The sequence below is a fragment of the Amblyomma mixtum genome, chromosome 7 (assembly GCF_055824585.1).
Source record: "Amblyomma mixtum isolate Tamu chromosome 7, ASM5582458v1, whole genome shotgun sequence".
NCBI classification, from domain to species: Eukaryota; Metazoa; Arthropoda; class Arachnida; order Ixodida; family Ixodidae; genus Amblyomma; species Amblyomma mixtum.
Genome location: NC_143018.1, coordinates 101,845,490 through 101,867,933, shown reverse-complemented (window position 1 = coordinate 101,867,933; position 22,444 = coordinate 101,845,490). Strand labels below are relative to the sequence as shown.

The 22,444-nt window shown below is 46.2% G+C and overlaps 1 protein-coding gene across 1 annotated transcript in view; it reads right to left on the bottom strand.

Annotated features, from left to right (window-relative positions):
* LOC149337029 (ATP-binding cassette sub-family C member 3-like) overlaps positions 1-22,021 on the bottom strand; it is a 93,409-nt gene extending 71,388 nt beyond the window's left edge. The window contains exons 1-7 of the mRNA XM_089554801.1: positions 21,863-22,021; positions 14,696-14,830; positions 13,984-14,124; positions 12,282-12,416; positions 8,134-8,195; positions 6,808-6,924; positions 3,104-3,235 (exon numbers count right to left, since the gene is read on the bottom strand). Of these exons, the coding sequence (XP_089410927.1) occupies positions 3,104-3,235; positions 6,808-6,924; positions 8,134-8,195; positions 12,282-12,416; positions 13,984-14,124; positions 14,696-14,830; positions 21,863-22,021 (881 nt within the window). The remainder of the gene's footprint in view (positions 1-3,103; positions 3,236-6,807; positions 6,925-8,133; positions 8,196-12,281; positions 12,417-13,983; positions 14,125-14,695; positions 14,831-21,862) is intronic.
* Between the last annotated feature and the right edge of the window lie 423 nt (positions 22,022-22,444).

Here is a 22,444-nt window from a genome sequence, read left to right as displayed (position 1 = left end):
CATTTCTTGGTCACCATCACGAGCGTCTGTCTGACTGGTCTGACAAAGTCCAGAATCGGGCGAAGCGGCACATCCTTTTTGTGCACCTGGGGTACCCCGTATATGGCTGGCGCGGAGCCATTGTGGCAGAGCAGACGATTGTACAGGTAGCCCCTGTCCGGAGGAACGAACTTGAAAACCACTGTCAGAAGCTTCTGCAACTCGGTTTCAATTTACATTGTAGGGTCTCGGGCCAGCTTTTCGTATGCCGTTGTATCACTCAAAAGTGCATCCATTTTTTGCGCGTAGTGAATGCGGTCCAACACGACAACGGCGTTACCTCTGTCGGCAGGAAATATCACAACGTCGCTGCTGTTTCTGTCTGGTTAGTGCTCTTTGCTCTGCGGGTGTGATGAAGCCATTCTTGCCTTTTTAAAGCTAGGAAAGCGCTCCGATGGCTCGTGAGCGAGCTTCGCTTTGTGAACTAAACAGGATAAATAGGCGCGAGAAAATCTACCCGAGGTGTACCTGTGCTTTGTACGCAACACCTGAACTTCGTAAGCAACGACCCATCTCGTTTCATTTCCATTGTAAGTAGGGCACCCGTAGCGGTGCCGAAACGTCAATGTGTTTATGTTCTGTATGTTTTTCTTTTCCTCTGTGACCTCGGTGACCTCGGTGACCTCGGTGACCTCGGTGCCCTCTTCAATATGCTGAATTTCCCTTGCCGGACGGGTTCCCGCCGAATCCTCAACTACTCAGTTAGAGCTTCTTGGCTCTCCAAATAATCGGGCAACGCCGCCTGGAGTTGATATAAAACGCTTTTGGAATGAGACTTATGGGACTGAGTGCATTAGATACTGCTATATATTTTTATTTTTGCTAGAAGAAACATCAGGCACCTTAATTTTTTTTTCTCTTTCAACTAGTCACCGCTTCTTGCATTGTTAACTTTACTTTCTGATCACCTCTTATGCTCTCTTAAGGAAAATACACTGCCATTATATTCCCAATGGTCCTGACATGCGGCCGACAGAAGGGAGGCTGGTATCTGTGATAGATATCACCAGGTGTTTTACTCATAGCAGGTGTTTTACTACAGCGCTAAATAGTTTCACTCTACTCTTACAAGCTTGCGCGGATATTGTTGTGCCTCTGAAGTGGCACAGAGTTACTATGCTAAAAATTCAGGGGGCACTGACTGTCTAAAGTGGGCAGAGGCGGAAGCGTTTTCCGCACCACCTTCGCTGTTTCTGTGGCACTGGTGGCGTCACACATAATTGAGTACTAATTACTAAGTGATGGCAAATCACTAATTAATTGTTAATTACTCATTAATGTCTGAATACTAATTAACTGCTAATTAATGACGCTTAAGCTTCGCCTTTAGGAGTGGAACGCGACAGCGCGTTGTAGCGCTGCCAGGGAGTCCACGGAACGCCACCACACGTTCGGCGCGATGCCTTGCCCTTTGAACGCAACGCTTTTTGAGGAAAGGCAATGGCGCAGTAATTCTGTCATCTCGGTGGACACCTGAACCGCACCGTAGAGGAAGGGAGGAAGTGGGAGTGACAGAATATAGACAAAGAGGAGCCGTAATGAAGAAAATGAAAATTGTATTTGAGGAAAGGAAATTACGCAGTAACTGTCTTACATATCTCGGTGGACACCCGTCAAAATTCAGAGGGGCACTTTTTTGACCTAAAGTGTGGTCACTGATGTGTGGTTAAGATATTAAGCTTCGCCCCTAAGAGTGAACGTGACAGCGTCTTGCAACGCTGCCAAGGAGTCCATAGAACGCCATTGCCCATTCGGTTCTACGCCTCGCTCGTCAGTAAATTGGTTTTTGAGGAAAGGAAATGTATCTGTCTCTCATTTGTCGGTGGACACCTAAACTTCGCCGGAAGGGAATGGAGGAGGATGACAGTGAGTGAAGACACCGTATTCACTAGACGCGCCTTTGTTCATTCCAAACCATCGAGCTGGCATGGCGGAAGCTACCACTTGACGCGCACGGAATTCGCTATTTAAGCACTGATAATGAGGATGGGGCACCTTTTGATCTCATAATGCTCTTGGGCCTCCACTGTATATGGCGCTCCAGAATGGCAGGCTACCATTGTGACAAAGACGCACGACCGGCCCGAATTTATTTTCGGGAAAGCATGGACTGGTTTCTTGCAATCCAAAAAGCAGCTTCGGAGCCTCCCGAGTGGCTCTCAAGACTAGAGCCGTTGTGTATGTTGCGGGAATTTTAAGCTGACGAAGCCAGTCTCGTGCTGGCTGACCACGACAGTGTCGTATGTATATAGCGTTATGTGTATTTTCGTTGTGCAATGCCATGAGCCAAAGACAGGCAATAAAGAAAAAAAAAAGCTGGCATGGCGGAGTGGATAGCATGCTCGTCTCTCACGCCGAAGACCGGGGTTCGATTCCTGAGCTCGACCAATTTCTTAATCGGTTTTATTTATTTATATGGCCTGACTAGTAAAGCTAATTAGGCTAATTGGGTAATTAAGCCATTAACCAAGCTCAGTCCCACTTACTTGGAGCATCACTATCCGATCCCTTCAATTGGTTGCATGGTTACTAGCCAAAGTGCAATTGGCCCCGTTTGAAATTCGCGCACTGTGACGTCACGACCGTTTCCACCAATTGAAAAGCGTGACATTTTCTGCCGATAACTGCTGCTTACAACGATGAGACATTAAAGGCTTCCGCCTTAATATATGTCACGTCCCCGAAGGCGGGGTTTTCAGACGCCGTATACAACGAGAAGGCAAGATTGCCGTATGTAAAAATCCGGTTTTATGTTCTGCCCCCTTTATCAGCGCCCCGCTCCCCTCCTCGAGCATTAGTTTATCTTGGTAATGAGCATTTCATTGGCACCCAAATGGCAAAATCAATAAAAGTAATTTAACTGTTCCTCTAATGCGTTGTTTGTTTGGGGCTCGCTTTTGGAATACCCCGGTACTGCCTCATCTTCCACAACTTTTGTCGACTAAATACGCCTGTAAATGTTTACACTACTTTTAAGCTCCCTTTTCTGAACTTGTGGGGGTCGGCATTTTCTGCGAAAAGCAAAAGAATCTATCAACGGAAATGGTTGTCTATGGTACTCAACTCAAGAGCTGGAATTCTTGCGAACAGGCAGCTGAAATAGGCCATCGTGCACAATACCAGGCGCAGTGCGTCGATCCAAAGGACATTCATTACACTAAAAATGAAACTTCTGTGGCGTATGGAGTGAAGATTGCTGAAAAAAAAAAACGCAGGAAAGATTGTTATTTTACAGAGAAAATCAGAAACGCAGGAACAAACCGAGCCGAAATCAATTCTGTACAGCACCTGAAACCGCGTTTTCACTCGAAACAGCGCGTCAGCGAACAAAACGTGACCGCGGCATTCAGTAGTTAAACTCTTGGAAATAAACATTTTCGCACTATACTTCTCACAACAGTAAGGGGATACTTTATTATTTCTTCAAGAATAAATTATGTTCTTTCCAAGTCCGGCACATATTCTTGTCACTAATGAATAGAGGAGGGCGTACGCCCTAATCGTCTGTCGGCGGAAATCTTGTTTGGTGCACGGAGAACAAGCATTTATAACGAGAAGATATCAATCAAGAAGTTTTTTTTTAAACATTCGCACTGACTGAACACGCATATCGCCAGGATATTCAGTGAAGACAACGCACCACCCCTACAAGCCAACAGCCATGCTAAACGCAGCGCATGCTGTCAGGTAAAGCTCACCGCTGTTACAAGTTGTGGATTCAGTTCCTTCTAGTACGTATTTGCATTCCACTCCATAGGCCGAATTCATTTTATTAATGCATATTTCCGCGCCACCATCCCGTTCTCTTTGTGTTGCTTACACAAATTTGGTATGCATGAAGTGGAAGGCATATTGCTAAGTGTAGCACAGGCTTAAAGCCAAGGATCGTTTTGCAAACCCCAATCGAAAAATAGCAGCTTTGTTGAGAAGACCCCACACTTGAGTGCAGTAAGTGGCCGCCCCCTTTACATTGCGCAGGAAGCATTTTTAGGTGTAACGTATTTTGTTTTTTACTCCCCTCCCCGCCCTCGTATACCCTCAATCGAGCACATTTAGGGGTACTTTGAATAAAAAGAAATAAATAATTATCGCATCTTACAGTAATGACAATCTCAACATTTCTTAATCCTACTTTTCTTTCCATTGCCTCTCTACAAAGTGGCAGCTACTTTGGTTCCATGTTGCATGGCATCTCGAGTTTTACGTAATAAAGATGGACATTCACTATGAGAGACGCTGTAATGAAGGCTTCAAGGATTATTTCCGACCGCCTGTTGTTCTTTACAGTACACTGGCGTCGCACATCACAACGGCATGCTTGAGATTCACCTCCATAAAACTGCGCTTGCTGTGGGCACAGTTCTCTTCTGTGACACTGAAGTGTCCAGCTGAACGCATAGCTACTGAGCCACCAGGGCGGCTGATAATGAGATGTGTCATAGAGGTTAAGCTCATACGCACTTTTAGCAGGGGCGCACGGGCAAACTTTATACCAAGTTAGAGAACTGTGTATGACAGTATAGAATAACCAAAAAAGCAGCAGAAGCACCGGGGATGCAGGGGAAAGATGAATGATAACGCTCCACTTCAAACAAATTGATTCGAGCGGCTGACAAATAAGCGCAGGTGTAGTGAAGCGTAGATGCGCATTTCAAGGGCGGGCGCGTAAAAATGTCGTAAATTTTAAGGTGACGCGAGGCATACCGGACTCGAGCAGTCCATCCTGCACATGGCGATTCGCTCAAAATCAACCATGCCATTAACTTTTCGTACTAATGACCCCTTCGCAAACTTTTGTGGTACAGCTAGAACTGGGAAAAAAAAATATTGCAAGAAAAGGATCTTTTCTCTTGCGCAAGAGTGCACTTTTCATATTAGTGCGCATTTTAAATCATGAAAACATTTTTGTAGTGTAATAAATGTTGCCCCATAGCATAAGAGCATGAATAAATGTCGTTTTTGACAATTTATTTTCCACCTATCGTGTACAAGCGTCTTTTCACGTTGGTCTCCGAGTCGGACGACCCAGCTTTCAGTCGCCCGGGGGCAGCATGCTGCGCTACGGTTTTTGCAAAAGCGACGCCTTCTACGAATGCGATGCAGTTCAAGCATTCAAAAACGTGTTCCTCAATTGAGCAGCGGCCTGCGGAGCATTACCTCTGGTACCGGGCAATAAGACGGCGCTGCTGCGGCGTGATACAAAGAGGGCACATGCACCAGTGCACTACTGAGCTTGTGGGCTTTGGGCGATCGATCTTGCTCTACAACCGGGCGGCTCTTCACAGGGTAGCAACTACGAACGGACACGCAGCAATGAACATTAGAGAAGTCAGAGGCACCTCATGTGGACTTAACCAAAACGGGGCGCACGTATTGCTTTGTACGTACCGTCTATATATTTATGCTGTAATCTCTCGCGTATAGCTTATAATTCACCTCACAAGTTATGAAAAGTCATTGTAAAAAATAGAACTTCAATACGAAAGTACAAGTTCGATCAGCTCCAAAGAAGACAACAAAAAGTCCTTCAAATATCTCACCGGAGTTGCGGCTATTTTCGAACAATATTGCAGTAGCTGAGAAATGTAGTTCGTCAATGATGTTCTGAAAGAGTAGGGGGCGTTTCATTCACTGGTTAAATTAAAAGAGAAAGCCCGCGCGAAGACACTCGTGCGGAAGCCTGGTGTGAGGTGGTGCGCCGCCAGTCATAAAAATGGTGTCCGCTGAGTCGGCCGAGCTTCCGGCGCGCCGCAGCTGGAACTGGTGTTATTTCCTTCCCTGCGATGGAGCCACAAATCGCGATGCGAGAGTGGAGGAACACGTTTTGTGGTGCACTGCGTTCAGATTGGCACCGATCGCCTTACCCTACACAGCACTTCCTACAACTTTTGTGATGGGGTATAGGACACTGCCAGGACAGTTGTGTGCGGGTATTCACTTGCTTTTAGTTCTTTTCTTGGGGTATGCGTATGTCTCCTTGCAATTTTGTTAGCTTACTAAGTGCGTGTGCCTAGCCAGTCTATCTGCTCACTATTCATTTTTGCTCCACATCCCATCTCTGTTTTTACTCTTTCTATCCATCCTCACTATCCCGCTTGTTTTCTGCCAAACAACCATCAGGTGCCCTGCGCATAATTGACAGTGTGCTACGGCTGGAATCTTGGTTTTGGGAATGAACTGCTACAGCCGCAACTAATATGAAAGACAACACTGGAAACCCGATTTACCAAGTGATCAGCCCTCGTCCGAGAGCAAATGCAAATTGATATCCTAGTTAAAATGTGGGGAACGGAGGGAATGAAAGCGCGGCAAGTAATGGGGCGGGAATTTCAACTATATTCGCTTAGATTGACATTGTACATATCACGTGAACCGAAATGTAGATTAAAGAGCCGCATGGCAAAATATATCACATATATTCGTTCACAGTTTAGTGGGAAAATGGGGCCACTACTGCCTCAAGAAAGGGATAAGTCGATATCAAGTTAGAGTATTCTTCTGGTTAAAGTCGAGGATGACGCACGTGTTATGTCGTTCATCGCTCTAGAGCCTCTGCTCGGAAAACACGGTCACCCAGGAAGCTTACAGTGCGAAGTTGTGGGTTATTTCAATGCATGCCGCTGCAAGCATATCAAGTCAATATATACGCCATCACCACTGAAGGAAGAAATGATGATTCCTCAGCAGCATTCTCGGCTACAACACTGCCCACTTTAAATGCGGTTGCACAGGTTCTCTTTTCCAATTCTTGGCGCGAGTTCTACTTGCCGAGAATCCATTCGCGGTGCCAGTCGCTCCAGGAGTCTCTTGCAGCGCATTCCTCTTCGAACCACGGGAAAAGTGATTTTTGTCAATTTTTCCCGGCTCATGGCGTCTCTGCACTGCCTTGGGGAAGAAGAATATTCGCGAATAGAAGCCAGAGCAAAACCCCTGCAATTATTCCTCTGTACGAGACTAAGTCGCATTTAAATTAGCTCTTTATTCATATTTATGAACACTCTTTGACGCCCATTATGACGGCATGAGCTCTGCAGGGGGTAAGGAAATGCTTCGTTTCTATTCCCTTCTTTTAGTATTTGTTGTGCAACTAAAGTAACTTTATCGACTCCACGATCAGTAGTCAAAACACTAGATAATCCACCTTTTCCTCAAGATTCTCCTGAGGCGAGCGCGAAAATTTGTCTCGTAACCACAAAACTGGTTGCAAACCAGCACCCGTGGTCGACGCAGGGGCGCTGCGGCTCCACACGGCGCCAAATGAGTTTTCGAAGTGGCAAGAGTTGGCTCGAAATCTGTCGTCCTCGGTCGCTCCCGCCTGTCACTAACATGAAATGTGTGTGCGCAGTGGAAGCTTACGGTTTGTTTGCAACCAGTGGAGCAAGAGGACGACAGCCTCGCCCGCGCGCATTGGCCGTGGCAGTGAGGTCGCTTATTAAATGATTGCATATTTAGTTCTTTTATGAGCGGCACCGGATCTGCTAGCTTAAAGAATGACAAACAGAAAAGGACAAATGAAAAGGCACTGATGTTGCAGACTTCTGGGAATTTTTCCATGACGGGAATGTCGCCTTAAAAAAAAAACTTCACAGCAATAACTAAAAAAACGACACTAGCTTAAGATCAGCCTCACGCAGGGGCGCAAGGTAGGTCTAGCTTAAAGTGCCTCTTCTTACTCTAAGAAGTAGGTGATCGATACAGCCTTCTGTGCTTCATTCGCAGTCCTCGTCCCTTCCTCTGAAGGCAGTACTTCTCCCGAGGCTGAGACTGTCGACCTTGGCAAGCGAAGATTGTGCGTAGAACTAGGTTCCTGTTCTAAGGACATTTTATGTTGCTTGGAATATCAATGCTTACAGCAATATAGAATTTTGGCAGCGGGGCCATTCGAACGTTTATTTTTTTAATTTCACGCCGGAATGAAAACCTCGATCCTCTAAAACTTGTTTTCAGCGCCTATTTTGTCCTTTTAAATTTGTACTGTTCATTTGCGGTTTTCCTCTAGCCTAAACTACGAAAAACAAGACAAATCACAGCTCTGAAACGTTGAATGCCTACTATCACATAAGGCAGCAGAGATGGGTTTTTCTTGTCACTTACGAATAAACCGTCACGCAGGCGATCCGAGCAAATACTGACGAGCTATCTTCGTCTTTCGATCTCTGGAAAGAGGCAAAGGACATACATCTGGTGTTAAAATATTACGCTGGTGCAGGTATTTTCTGTTGCCACTTGGAGTTCACGACAATTGTGCATTGCCAGCGCTTGGCACAGTTTTCACCCCCCCCCCCCCCCCCCCAGCATCCTTCCTGGGGCTAAGAGGTCAATTTCGCCGTTGAGCGGTTGGCCACAAAGGTACCGGGGGATGCGCTCGGGATCATTACTACCGTCCGGCCTTCTTACTCCCGTGTCCCTCCGCTGCAGAACCCCGAAGACCCCTCTGCGGGAGGCGGCGTGAAGCGCTTAAAGCAAGCAGTGGCGTAGAGGGCGAGTGACCGGGTCGCCCGAGCCCCCTATTGTCCCCTTTCCGGGAAAGACGCGAGTGGCGGAGTCGCGGGGTTTGTTTCTCGCCAGGGCTGCTTCGTGCCAGACATGCAAGGAGCGGTAAGAGTTGTTGCACCGACAGAGTGCCGCACGCCGACAGTTCTCCCCGTCTTGATGGACACCAGACGTGGCACAACCTAGCTGCGAACACTTCGTTCAGGAGTTCGGCGGCTCTTTTGAAGAGGAAACACTGCCAGACAAAGCGGGGTCAGGCGCGCACTTTGGACGGGGAGAGGTAAATGTGAGTTTTCAGCGACGGTGTGGATAGTTGGTGTTCGGTAATGGCTCCACAGCTGCAAAGTCTGAACGTCAACAGTTCTCAAGGGACGGGCTGGCGTAGGAACACGCCGCCGGATGGAGCGAATGCCGCCACTTGGTAAAACACAATGACGACCCGTTGAGTTATGCCACCGACCGGACTTCCGGAGGCGCTTGCTAAGTCAGCAGAGTGACGGAATTCGACTCGCATGGGAACGCGGTGTTCAAGACGGTGGTGGCTCGCGTTTGGGCCCGACCGACAGCCCCCACGGTCACGTGTCGTGGGCAGACCAGTGCACATGTGGGAATGTTTTGCTATGTTGTTTTTATGTGTTTTTCTTTTTCTTTCATAGCGGAGACAGAGTTTGTGTAATGCAGTGGAAGTGTGGGGCTTAGAACGTTACCCGAGGTGCCAATCAATTTGTGTGTCCATTCTCAGAATTAACGATTTTTGAAGTAAGGTGATGTCCTTTTTAGGCTATGTATACTTGGGAGAGGGTTACGTGTCTAATGAAAATTGGAGGGTGGGCCACATGGTTGATGAACCAATCGTATTACAGTTTCACATGACTGGATGCTGCTGATTGTGGGCCGGGCGTATAGATCTTTAGAACTGGGCCCTGGAACCCTGGAAAGGGGTTATGGGCTACGGTCAGATGTAATGCATCTTCGTCTATGTCGAGTAGTGGCCTCCCCAAGTGTTAGCCAGTTCCACGTTGTGCTCGCTGCTCAACTTGTAACTATGTAAATTCGCGTACATAAAGCATCAGTTTATCTCTCTTGCAATTCCTGTGTTGTTGCCGGATATTGCCTGTTGACGGGGCACCTCTGGTGCAAAGAAAACCTTCAACCTTCGAGTCGACAAGCCGTCACTGACGGGACACGCCAGGTGCGAAGAAGGAAAAGAACCTAAACTTTACTGTTACATTAATACCGTAATAGTCAGATCGATGCTTTAGACCACGAAGAGAGTAATGCATGGAAGTCAGAAATCTTTAGTGCAATCTAATTATGCTTTATTATCGTTCCTATAGTAATGTGCCAATCATTCGACATCGAGCATTGAGGCTCTTCAGCGGTGCTGAACCGCGCCAAAGACGCACTTACCGCGGAGAAGATTAAGTTTAATAATCTTACGGCCCGCTCATTCAAAATGGTCATACCCCTGCATAAAAGGAGGGGCTGCCCCCGGTTTGAAGCAAATTATGGTATAACGTAACCTCTGAGATCTCCTTCCGAAAATTCGGAGCCGGCGCACACATCTTACTTCAAAAATCGGTTGGTGATGGCGAAACCTCTTTTTCGTTTTTTTTGTTTTTTTCTAGCTTTTGATCTACTGATTAGAACGCAGTACATTCTATATACAGACCTAATTCAATTTTTCCTTACTCACCCTTTAGGAACTGTGCTATTTCCAGGCAATACAGCATCCTACAAAAATCCAAGGTTGTTTTGTCGCTACGGTTAGCTTTTGCAGTGTTATCGTCCCGCAGGTCTCTCGTGTCTATGGCAGCCCGCACACTAAGGATGCGTCGTTCGCAAATTGTGTTGGGAAATAGCATTTCTTCAGTCAGGACAGAGATCTATAAAACTCCGCTAGTATAGACGAAACCTATTAACCTTTTTACAATGTCTGCCGTACTTAACACGCCGTGTATTACAAGCTTACAAGCGTAATGGTATGCTGCAGATACAAACAGCAAATTTATTCCGTCGACTAGATGAAGGTATCTTGAATGCGTTCTTTTCCTGACGCACATATACCTAAATTTCATGCAGAGAAATAATATCTAGCATTATGTGCACAAATGGGCAGTCGCCCTTAAGCCTGTCCGCAAAATTACTCATACATTCGGGTCACTAATCACCATTTCCAGCACATGCGCCAGTGGTGGTTCCTTGGAATTCCAGAATTGATTTCAAGAAAAGGCTAAACGTAGCAAGGCGCGAAAGAAATCATGCGGGCAGATTGGGTTTAGAAGTTGGAGGTTATAGGGCGGCAAACAGGGCTCAGGACAAGGTTAACTGCAGTTGAACATGAGAGATGCATCTGATGCTGTAGAGGTTTTTATTGCGTGTATCTGCACGTTTACTTTTTCTTTCTAATGGTTGAAAACAGCAAGCTTCAGTGATTGGGTGCACTTCTTTTTGAACGTATTTCAAATGACATGAAATACACGTGCTTATCTCTCTGCGCTCCGCGAAGCTGACACAAATTATGCATTTCGGCAAGCACATTGATAGATACTTTCGGTCGCACCCTAGACCAGATTATCTGTGCAACGCTTTGCGTGATTGTCTCTTCTGCTTGCTACAACCGCAGTTTCTGGGTAACAGGGCAGACTACTTTCCATAGGAATGAGCGCGCAGAACGATCGTGACAGCGCAAAAGAACAAGATCGCTTCGGGGCCGGATAGGAGGACCGGGTGAAATACAGCGCAGTGGCCGGAACACTGCCAGTGACATCAACCCCCCCCCCCCCTCCCCACAGTATGCACTCGAAAGGCAAAGTGGTCCTGTGCGGTAGCTAAATATAACTTCTTCAGCGACAGCTGACCCGCCTGCCTGGTCTCAGACCTCTGGTACTGCGTCTTCCAATGAGTGAGGCCTCCAGGAATACTACAGAAGCATCACTACACGCCTTAGAAGGAAACACTCTGGACTCTAAACTTTTGACAAAGGCTCTACGCGTGTCCAAGCAAGCTTTAATCGGTGACATGGCCTTCCAAGTTAAAATATGCACTCTGACACTCTTGAAAGTCTTTACAATTTCCGTGGGTGGAATGTTTTAACGCGATATTTACAACATTTTCTCTGCCAACGGCAAGGGCGTAGAATTATCTCGGAAACCATTTTAGCAATGCCGTGCCCAAACTTTGCACCCTTAATGGATATCAACTCAAGTTATACCTTTACTGTTGCCTTTACTGTTTCTGCTCATAAGGGGGAATATATACACTTTCCAAGCTACAAAACGGCACCCCTACTCAAGCAGATCGACGTAGTCCCTGGCTCTTTTAGTGAAGGCTGACCCTAGCTACTATTTTGTTAAAGCCCACGCGCCGGTGCCCTGAAAAAACGGTTCGTCATTTTTACTATGTTGTCCCTTTAGCTTCACATGAATTCTCTGTAATATATTTGAAAACATTGCAAAGCTTTATCTGCTATTGCAGAAACCTGAGAGAATATTTTTCCCGAAGCTTAGGCCCCAGGAATTAAAATGACAGCCTGCTATCAGACCTCAATACATTTTGCACTGTTTTGTGCAATTAAGGAAAAAAATTTTGAAACAAATATATATATATATATATATATGTTTAACGACAATTATTCCTTTTTCAAATCCTGATTTGCATACCAAAGCCGATTTGCAAAGCTGATTTGCATACTGTGCGATACCAAAGCTGATTTGCATACTGTGCGAGGGGTCAATGTGCAGGCGTACCTTGCTCACTCTCGGCTGGAACAACACGAGATCACGCACGCCTGAATCTAGAAAGCTTCCGAGCATCATAGCGGCCAGCACAAATATAACGACAAGCGATTGCTTGCTTCTCAACTCGGGCTGCATCAGGGAAGTCTGCAAGACAACAGACCATCGGTAAACACTAAACGCACGTGCAGTGTTTTCTCGTACGCAAGAGACTGCGGGGTGTGGGGCGATCAGAAAAAGGGAAAACGAGTCAGTGCCTAGTCGTTCATGCCCCCTACTCACCAGCGTCACACGCGAGCAACTGATTCTTTCGATTCGATTCAGTCCTCAGCTGGACAATCTAGAGCCTGCTGTGACGCAATTCATTCATGGAACCTATGGTTTTGCAGCGCAGCTGTTAATGGTTCATTTCAGGCACAAATGCCATCGGCGGCGGTGCAACTCGTCACATTACCAGCGTCGCTTAACTGGCCCTGCGTCGTTACGTCACCATCGCGACTATGCACCGGAACGACCACAGCCGCTCGACGGAAGCGCATGAAGGCCTGAATCCAATCACATTTCCTAGGCGTCCACCCTCGCGCTGGCGCGTTGAGCGCCGCGCCGCGTCGGACGTCGAGAGAGGTACGCATCTCCTTTCTCCCTGAGCTGGCTCGCGCCGCTCGCGTCTGGGCAAGCATAAAGTCACGTGCTACGATGATGTTGCTAGAAGCAGTTGAACTGCCAAGGGTGGTGAGGGGTAGTGATTAGTGCATTAAAGTGATTTTAAAATGTCCGGAATGTGTTTCGTACACAAGTAATTAAGCACGCCTTTTCACTGTGATCCTGTAACTCAGCACTTGCAGAGCCCGCACCACTATCGACACTCGTTCACTCTGGGCTCGTGTGCAGATGGAGTGCGGCGCGCGCCAAATACGCGTATATGACGGACAGATCGGAGCGCCGGGGCTCGCGTCTGGCGCCACGCGCGTGTGCAGACTGGTTCTGGCTGGAGAGCGGGACGCATGGCGCTCGGTGACGCGCGGCACAAGCGCATTTGGAGTTCCGGTTTTAACTCTGCTCTAAAAACACTTTGCCGGAGTCGCTTTTTTTTTTTTTCACGTGGCTCACTCAGCAGAAGACACCACGCCCGCGCGTTCAACTGGGCCTTGGAAAACTGATTACCGGCTCGTAGAAAGGGTGGAAACGCTTCGTGTATAATGGGCCAAGTTTGGCTGTTCTTTACATGACCAGCACGGTAGTAATACTATTTTCTACAAAATTTCATGTTTCCAGTGACTAAGGTTTCTCCTTTTTTTTTACATCAAAATCTGGCCACATCAAGTTTCGCTAAGTAATGCGAAAATGACGCCCTGAAGAACAATACCGAAAATCAAAGTAGTCGTAAACGGCCCCTTTTCAAACTCCCTAATTGCATCAGACAGCATTGTTCGCCTATGCTGCTATGCCAGATTACGCCCAGCCGCAATGCCTTCGAGCTGGCGGCTTTCATTTGCGTTTTGGGCTAAGCTGTTTTGCTCTCATGATCCAAAAGCTCAGGCTCTTAGCCATGGTTTGTCCAGGCTTGCCTAAGTTTCAGCGCCTCTCATAGGAATAGCGCTCAGTGTGTATGAACGGTATACGCTTAGGTACGGTTATGTATTGCAGGAACAAGGGCATTCGTTTCGAAATGCGGGTAAACAGTTTTACCCCAATTAATGGCAGTGGTACATACCGGCAGCGAGTGTGCTGGGGCCCAGAAGCGAAAGGCGTCGAGGACCGTGGCTGTAGCGAGACCCCCAAGCAGGGTGCAGACAAAACCTGAAGGTGGCAGGCATCGGATCCAGCGCTTCGCAAGCAACGATGCCATGAGGACCTGCACATAAAGTAGACATGAAGATCACGACCATTAGGATGGTCAATCAGGGTCTATCTTGGCTTCCGGCAAGACGGCGATGCCAGGAGTTAAGAACTGTAGACGAAAGAAAAATCAGGAGGAAGCGTCAACTCATAGCTGCGAAGCCCCGTCATAAGAAATGAAGGCAAGTCGAACCCACTTTCGACGGGTGGACGATTTCTTTGGCCACAGGAGAGTGCCCTCAACTACGTGACACTTAATCTGGAGTCACCGCGTAGTGAAAGAGGAAAGCGAATGGCTTGAGAAGAGCCTAAGTTTCTACGGCCGCCGTTGTAGTGTTCCTTTCCCTACTAACTCTCTTCCCTCCGTGATTGGCAAGCTGAAAACGCGTTGCAGTCCTCGATGTGTCAAGGCACTTGACAGGTAAAAATAGCGACACATAAGGCTTTTCTTTCTACAAATTTCTGGGCTACTGCACAGTCCACTCTCGGCGTGTTTTCCTTCAGATCTGTGCTGCATGACAGAAGAGCTGATTATGGATAAACTGTACAACAGGAGAAAGGAGGAGATCGTAAGGAACAGGACGTACCAGGGAGAGGGCCATGGCCAAGTCCGCTGTCGCCGAGCGGAGTGTCCACGCATCCAGATTGTCAACGGAAAGAGCGGGCTTCAGAGTGCGACACCCAGTGGCCAGAGCCAGTCCAGTCGACGTGACGAGCAGCATCTAAGTCGGAATCAATCTATTAGCTCTGGGTATTAACGAAATTGTTGAGTGGCTGAGCGTCTGCACGGTATTTAGATCAAATGGGTTCCTCGGTTATCAACATTGTGCCATCCATTAAATGCCTCGGGGTCGTATTTCAAGAGAGCTTACATTGGAATCTTTGTACAGACTCAGTTGCTAACAAAATCACTCGTGTTGAGGGGAATACTAACGAAACTTCGATTTTTTCTTCCTTTGAGCGTGAAAAAGCAGTTTTACAATTTTCTCTTCCTGTCCCATCTGAATTACTGCCATTTAGTCCGGGGAAATACCACAATGCCTAACATCCCAAAACTATCTTTTGCAGAAGAAAGGAGTGCGCGCTATCGCTAATTCCTCACATGACGCTCATACGCAGCCTCTTTTCAGCGCCCTTAACTTACAGCCGGTCACCTCCATATAACGTAGTACTTTACTCAAGCGTTTCACTACTGCGAAAAAACAGAACACCAAATTTTTCGCGCATTTATCTCTATTGACAATGAGTTCTAACATTTACAACACACGTCACAGAGAAACATGGTACGTTCCTAAAGCGTGCATTAACTACGGTCAAAAAATGTTACGCCACACACTGCCATCTTTGTTAAACTCATTAGAAACTCAAAAACAACGTATCTCTCCTTTTATGGGCTCATTGTGAATTCCTTTTTTGTTTTCTTGGCTTTGCTGTAGTACACACTGACGCCATGAATGCGTAACCAATTCTCTTTGCTTATTAGTAACTTATTATTTATGCTTGTGAATTTCAAAGCTATTTTATTTGTATCATTTTATGCTATACGCTTTCTGCTATTTCATTCCTTCAGCATTCTATCGTAGATTTTTTTTGCTGTATGTATTTCTGTTATAGAATATTCACTAATGCTTTTTTTTAGTTTATCCATTATTGTATCTTTGGGTTCTCTTTATTGTGCATAGTTGCATTTCTGTAGTGGGTACAGACCCCGTCAAGCCAAATCCGTTTGGCTTTTTGTCTGCACTCCCGCCATCTGTACATGTATACATGCAAATAAACTTGAATTGAAAAAAAAATGAATTAATTTCGTTCATTCCAAACCATCGTACTCTTCAACAGCGCACAAGCGCACCTCGTTCTATGGGCTCATTTCGTCCTTCAAACGAACAAAGCAGCATTGTTTATAACAATTCAAGGGATATTTTCATGCTCCCGAAGGCAGGCGGTGCTCACCCAAAGTGAGCGACGGCCGTACGGAAGTGGCAGTTGACTTTCATGTGAACCTCCTTCTTCTTAGTTCATTCTGCAGTGGCGTGCAGAAATGCAGGCCTCACGGCAATAGATATCATGATTTAATTTACACAATATAATACAACACAATTTTATTCAGCGAGAAGCAGAGGTATTATCTCAGCCCGCAGAAGCGCCCAGCGCTTGTTGGCAGGGCACATATTTGTGCAGTGTCGTTGTTGGCACCGCAGTTCGGAGAGGATGACCGTAACTGACATCTATGCGTTCTCCGTAAATGCATTAAGACAATGAACAAGGAGGGATCACATCCCTCCTTGTTCATTTTACAGCGCTCCAGCGCTGTATCGTCTTGCCTTTCTTTGTCCGTGTTTTAGGAGTGCGCTGTATTTTTCCTCAAGATCGCATCACATCGCTTTACTACTTTAAAGACCCCCAGTTAAGGGGCATTACGTAAGGATACACCATACGAAACCATAAACATTGTTTAGTGTGGTATACGCAGCCACAAGGAAAAAATGCGCTAGCTCGATACAACACAAATGGCAGAACACAGGAACAAAGGCAGAAAAGCGTAGACACAAAATGAAGGCAATGTTGAAGAATTGTGAGTGTTATACACAAAAGCACGAACGGCCAGTACCGGTGAGGGGAGTAGCTGACGTCATTTCAGTGAAGGGTTTGGTAACGACATGACAAGTGCCGAACTGAGGGCATAGGAACGCTCATTTTTATATGTTAGTGATTCTTTTTTTTAGTTTAAAAAGATCTAGCTTCAAAAAGTAGGGCACTGTCTTTTGAAATATCATAGAATGATTCCTTCCTGATCTGCCTTTTCGGATTTCGATACAGTTCTACAGTACACTTGTTTTCCAATGAAATAAAGGAGTTTCAACTTTGCATTTGTTACCTATAGTTTAAAGGTCATTATTTCTATGTTCTTGTGTCCTGAATTCTTACTAGATAGGTTCGTAATCTTTCTCCGTCACTCTAAGTCAAAACTCTTTCTGTATAAGTAAGTATTTAAATATCTTAGCTACTCACCTGTTATCGTTCAATTTATCAGACGTTCTTCATATAATATTTTACTCTGAGCTTCACCTGCTTCGAACGATGCCGAGCTCATATCCCCCTGTACTGCCTCGTTTGTGGGTGTGCCATGGGAACCTAGCGCCAGCTCCGGTGCTCAACAGAGCAGAGGCAGAATAGTTACCGCACATAACGGTGAGGTTGAAAGATGGCGAGAATTCAAATTTAGAGGCACGCAAAACTTAAGTACCACTATTGTTTTGCATCTAGAAAAATTTATTGGGGGCAATACTCACCATCAGGCACTGTCTATTTAAATACGTCCGTAGCCATTAAAAATGCGGCTGTTCAGGGGCCAGTAAGTAAAAATTTAGAAGCCTAATCTAAGATAAATTGTAAAACCAACAATTGTATTACTTCGAAAAGTAAACGATAGTTTCAATTTGAAAACAACTGTGCAGTTACTGAGGCATAGACAGGCTTCATTTTTCGCACTCAAATAAGTTCACACCAATGCACTCATCAGCGCATTAATAATTAGATGAATTTGGGTCTCAAATAAAAAATCCTCGCTTAACGTACCAGCGACATGAGCCTTACTCAATCCTGGCCGATACATTGCAGCCTCGTTTTGTTGAAAATTACTTTTACCATTTTGTGTAATGGGTGTGGTATATGAAGTTAACTGAATAATATAAAAGTTATGAGTTGGTGACTCGCTTCGCTTGGAGGCTTCAGTGTGGGCAGCACAGGTACCTCCCAACGCCTCGGAAAGGTCTATATGCAAGCTGTGACCAGAGGCCGGCAATTGTGAAGCCGCTCCTTCAACGTGTCCTGGTGTGCTCGCGAAAGATTAAATGGTAGCAGTAGCCGCCGTACATTGCCGGGCCATGTGGAGACGGGTGGGACGGTTGGCGCAGTACAGCCACTTGGGCGGATCGATAGAGAGGTGGAAGTAGCAGCAGAGCGGTAAAGCTTGTAAAGTAATGCTGTCGTTTAGTCTCTCAGCGAGTCAGGGTAAGTTGACACAAAATTTTAATGCTGCCGAGTAAGCCAAATCGATTCAAAGTCACTTCAGTATTAGAAAAGCGTGCTGTCCGGCATTGGCGGCAGCCCGTTTTGACAGTCTCCGGCCTAGCGCATATAACTCTTATTAGCGGAGTAGCGGCCCGCACAGGCAATAAGGTCGCGAGGGTGATAAGGACATAAAGGGTCTGAGTAAGTTAGTGGGGTGGCAGTTGTGGTGTAGTGTGTTAAAGGAAGCCCGAAAGCCCGCCCGCGAGTCACTCAGGATGTGGTCGGTAGTGGTGGAGGAGAACGATGAGCAAGGCGCCGCGCCACATCTCTATATGAAAAAGCCGAGGACACGAACGAACAGCGCACGTGAAAATGGCAGCGTCAAAACAGCGCACAAAAAACAGCACAGAGACAAAATAGCGCACGGAAAAAACGGTACAGCACCAGAATAGCACCACGAAAAAACAGCATGGCGACAAAACAGCGCCGGGAAAAAACAGCACGCCGAAAAAAACTGCACAGTGACAAACAGCACAGCGAAAAAACTGCACCATGAGAGAAGAGCGCAAGGAGAAAACTGCACGACGACAAAACAGCACATCTGAGTACGGTGCAGCGCTGCTGGAGGGGAGAACTATCACAGCCATAACCTCAAATGGCAAAACACAACACATACAGCAAAGACCTTTGCAGTTAGAGAATGCTCGTTTCACAGACTCAGTAAGGAACACGATCTCAAATATCCACTTTTTCAGGCTAGGAATGGAATGAATAACGCTGAAGAAGTTCTTCTTGAAGCATCGGTTCTGCGAGTTGACTATCATGATGCTGAATTCCGGCAAATACTGCCGACGTAGGGCTCTACGTATACCAAAAGCTCTTATCCAAAACTCTCGCTGTTGGCAATGGGATCCTCATCAATTTTGTCTGGAGCGAGCTACAGGGCCTTCAGACACTAAAAATATCCAGTATGCGATGCTGACTTTTAACGACGGCAGGATTGTCCGAGCCGACTTTTTCAGTTTGTTTCGTGTTTAACCACGACGCTGCACAGTGGTTATCTAAGGCTGACCGGCGGTTACTTTACTTTGCCAAATTTGATACACAGCTGACCTGAAAATTCGTGCATCAGCGTGCACTTCTTCAGTGTAATTTTACATCAAAGCTTTTTTTCACTTCAAAGAAAATTATCTCCAAACGACTTCTCGCAATGTTTAACCAAACCTATTTTTGTTGCTTAGAAGCCAATTTTTATTAAAACGTCAATTGCCGAAAAATTTCACCCTTTACCTCAGGAACCACACGAAACACTAACAAACACACGTCTAACGCACGAAAGCAGAGTGTAGAACGAATGCAGAGAATTTCGTCGCACAGGATTTTTATTCCCTCTTAATTTTAGTTTGATTAAAAGATGTGTATTTAAGATAGTAATTTCAGTGCTTGCGCAAACACGTGTGCACAGCTTAAAGTAAGGAATATACGGCCAGCGTCATGAAACCCCGGGGCACCAGCAGCTTCACTCCCTAAGTGCAGTAATATTCGTACTGCGTTCATCAGTGCAATTTAGTTGCGCTGCCATAGGGGCCCCGTGGTTGTAAAACAAATAACAGAGCGCTCTCATGCACTGGTCACGTGGGCGAGAAAAACAGCGCGCAAGGTAGCTAGATTCCAACTGTATTCCAATAGCTGGAGTTTAATATATATTAGTTTTTCTATTTTGTGTTGATTTCGCATGTTAGGCTGCCGTAAGCTTCAACATTCAAGCCTATCTTAGGCTATCTGCAACCGCTATGTGTTACAGCGAATAGATTTATTTTGTCCAGTGGCGATCGTTTCAACAAAAGGTAGCTGGGTTCGATATCCGAATTCAATAGCATGAAACTAAAATAAGATATCTATTATCCTTTACACACTTTGGTTCGTCTTTTATTCTCTTCGTTGCAGCTGTTAGGTCCCATTTCGATGCTTCCGAATTTCAGAACTGTTGCCACAGAACTGTATGAAGTAGAAAAAAAAAAGAATAATCAATCTTAATTGGAGCCAGAGACGCGCTAGAGTTTTCGATGCCTTCGAGCCCTCTGCCATCACTGCAGCCTCTCACTCTCACTCTCCCTGTCTTAGCTCGTAGCCTCTCTGGGTATGCTTTGGATGTCGTCATCGCTGCGAATGTTAGCTATGGCCGCTGAAGAGAGGACGAGGGCTATGACACGCCAAAGAGCGAAATCAAGCGACAGATGCCATGCATGCTGCCTAGCAGTTTGAAAAAGAAAGCGGCTGAGTGCGACAGCACGTACTGCATCAAAACCATACATGGAAACCGAACATAGCCACCAAATAACGCAAGATGAACTACCCGGGACATTTGAGCGGAGAGCGCGTGCCCGGGCCATTTTATCTCTCAGATGCCCAGATTCCTCTTACATAATATATAAAAAAGATAGATCACCGAAGGCAAGCAAGCAAGTGCTATGTACTGCCCTGTTTATTAATGAACCAGTGAAACGAGCACTCTAACTACAAAGGTGGGCTGGCGCATGTGTTGCGAATTACCGTTGTATTGTGATTTAACGATAAATCGCAACACATGCGCCAGCCACCTTTGTACATGGTTCATTAATAAACAGGGCAGTATATAATCCTTGCTTGCTTGCTTGACTACTAGGCAGCATGCATGGCGTCGATCGCTTGATTTCGCTCTTTGACGTGTCTTGGCCCCGGCCGCTCTTGAGCGACCACACCTAACATTCGCGGCGATAAAGGCTTGGTGTGCGATACATAAACGTTGGTGTTGCGATACATAAACTAGGAGAAGAAAGGGGTGTTGCATTTCAAGTGTAAGTTGAAATGGAGAAACTGCAGAATGTTCTGGAGTTCCGTGGTTTGCTACTTGGACGGTGAAAGGGGGCAGGTTATCTAGCACGAGGCTGAACTTGTGTATCGTAGATTATTACGTATGTCACTTTAAACATTCGCTCCATACTCAGTGTCTGACAGCTGTTCAAGAACTAGTGCATGTCAGCACTCATAAAACGCCTTCTTCAGAGTTTCGCATCGGCGATGCGATATTTAGCTGGTTAGTGCCGACCCGGATGTCGTTTTTGATGGGTACCAGTACGTGCAAAGCTAGAGATCCTCCTACAGTAGCCCGAGAGACTCTGAAATAGTGCGCACATCATAACGAAACAACTTCGAGTAGACGAGTATGCACAACCTTCTCGGGTTGTTGACCTAAACCAGAGGAATTAAAGGAGCTTATTGCATCATGCCAATAACTACCATTCAGGCTTGGCCTGCATTCACTGATAACCAGCGCAGGGCACCAGCTCGGCCCGGCCATATTCGTGCTCTGTTCTCTGAAAGATCTGTGATCTGGCTGTCACTGAGCTTATCAAGCAGCAAATAAAGCACATTAATCACGTTTCCTTCCAATTAAGAAAAGAACTTTACACTGTCTGCAATTTTCAATGATGACAAACCTCTCTCTTTCGACGACAGGCGTCCAAAAACGGCCGTTCACCTTCGTAGCGGCTGTTGTGATCGCTAACATATGCGGATCATATCCTAGCGTCTAACACCTGTCCAGCATATAACTCGTCTGGCGACCGCAAAAAGTATAAGGCAGCACACTCACATCGATAAACAGAGCTTGCTCTTTTAAGAGTAAAATAACTAGTCAGTACAGAGCGCCCGTGATGTGGCTCAAACCAGCGAATAAGCTCTAAAGTAGCTCTACGTACCACTTGTGCACCATCCAGCAGCGTCAGGAAAGGGCCTCGTGGAAACTTTGGGTAGTTGCCCTGAGCCGTTTGCTGCTTGCGAAACAAGACCAGGATGAGGAGAACAGCACCTTTAAGCAGCTGCGACGCGACCTCAGACGGTTGGGCAGAGTACTCCATCTGCAAGAGAAGGCATCTTCCTAGTATAATGCAGGAGATAGAGCGCGGGATTGCAGTCGCAATAAACTTCTACAGAGCAGAATGTCTGAAGAAGAATTAGAGCTAGAACACAGGTTTTTCTTGCCTGAAATCACGCGCAGTTGGCGGTAGCAGTCGTAGCAGATTTGTCACTGCTGATTTGTCGTATAGTAAATAAGGACACAGTACCTTTGGCTGGCTTAGGACGCATACTATTTGTCTTTAGAGTTCACCGAGTAGCGCATTGTCGCTAGGTGTAAAGTCAAAACAGATTGAGTGCCTTATTAAACACATTCTTAGAGAAGAAAACTTCAGGACATTTAGGTTGGCTTCTATGATGCCTACAGTGACTCTTAATGTTCTCCTCGCGAGAAAATTTTGCGTCATTTCCTTAAGTTCAGTTTC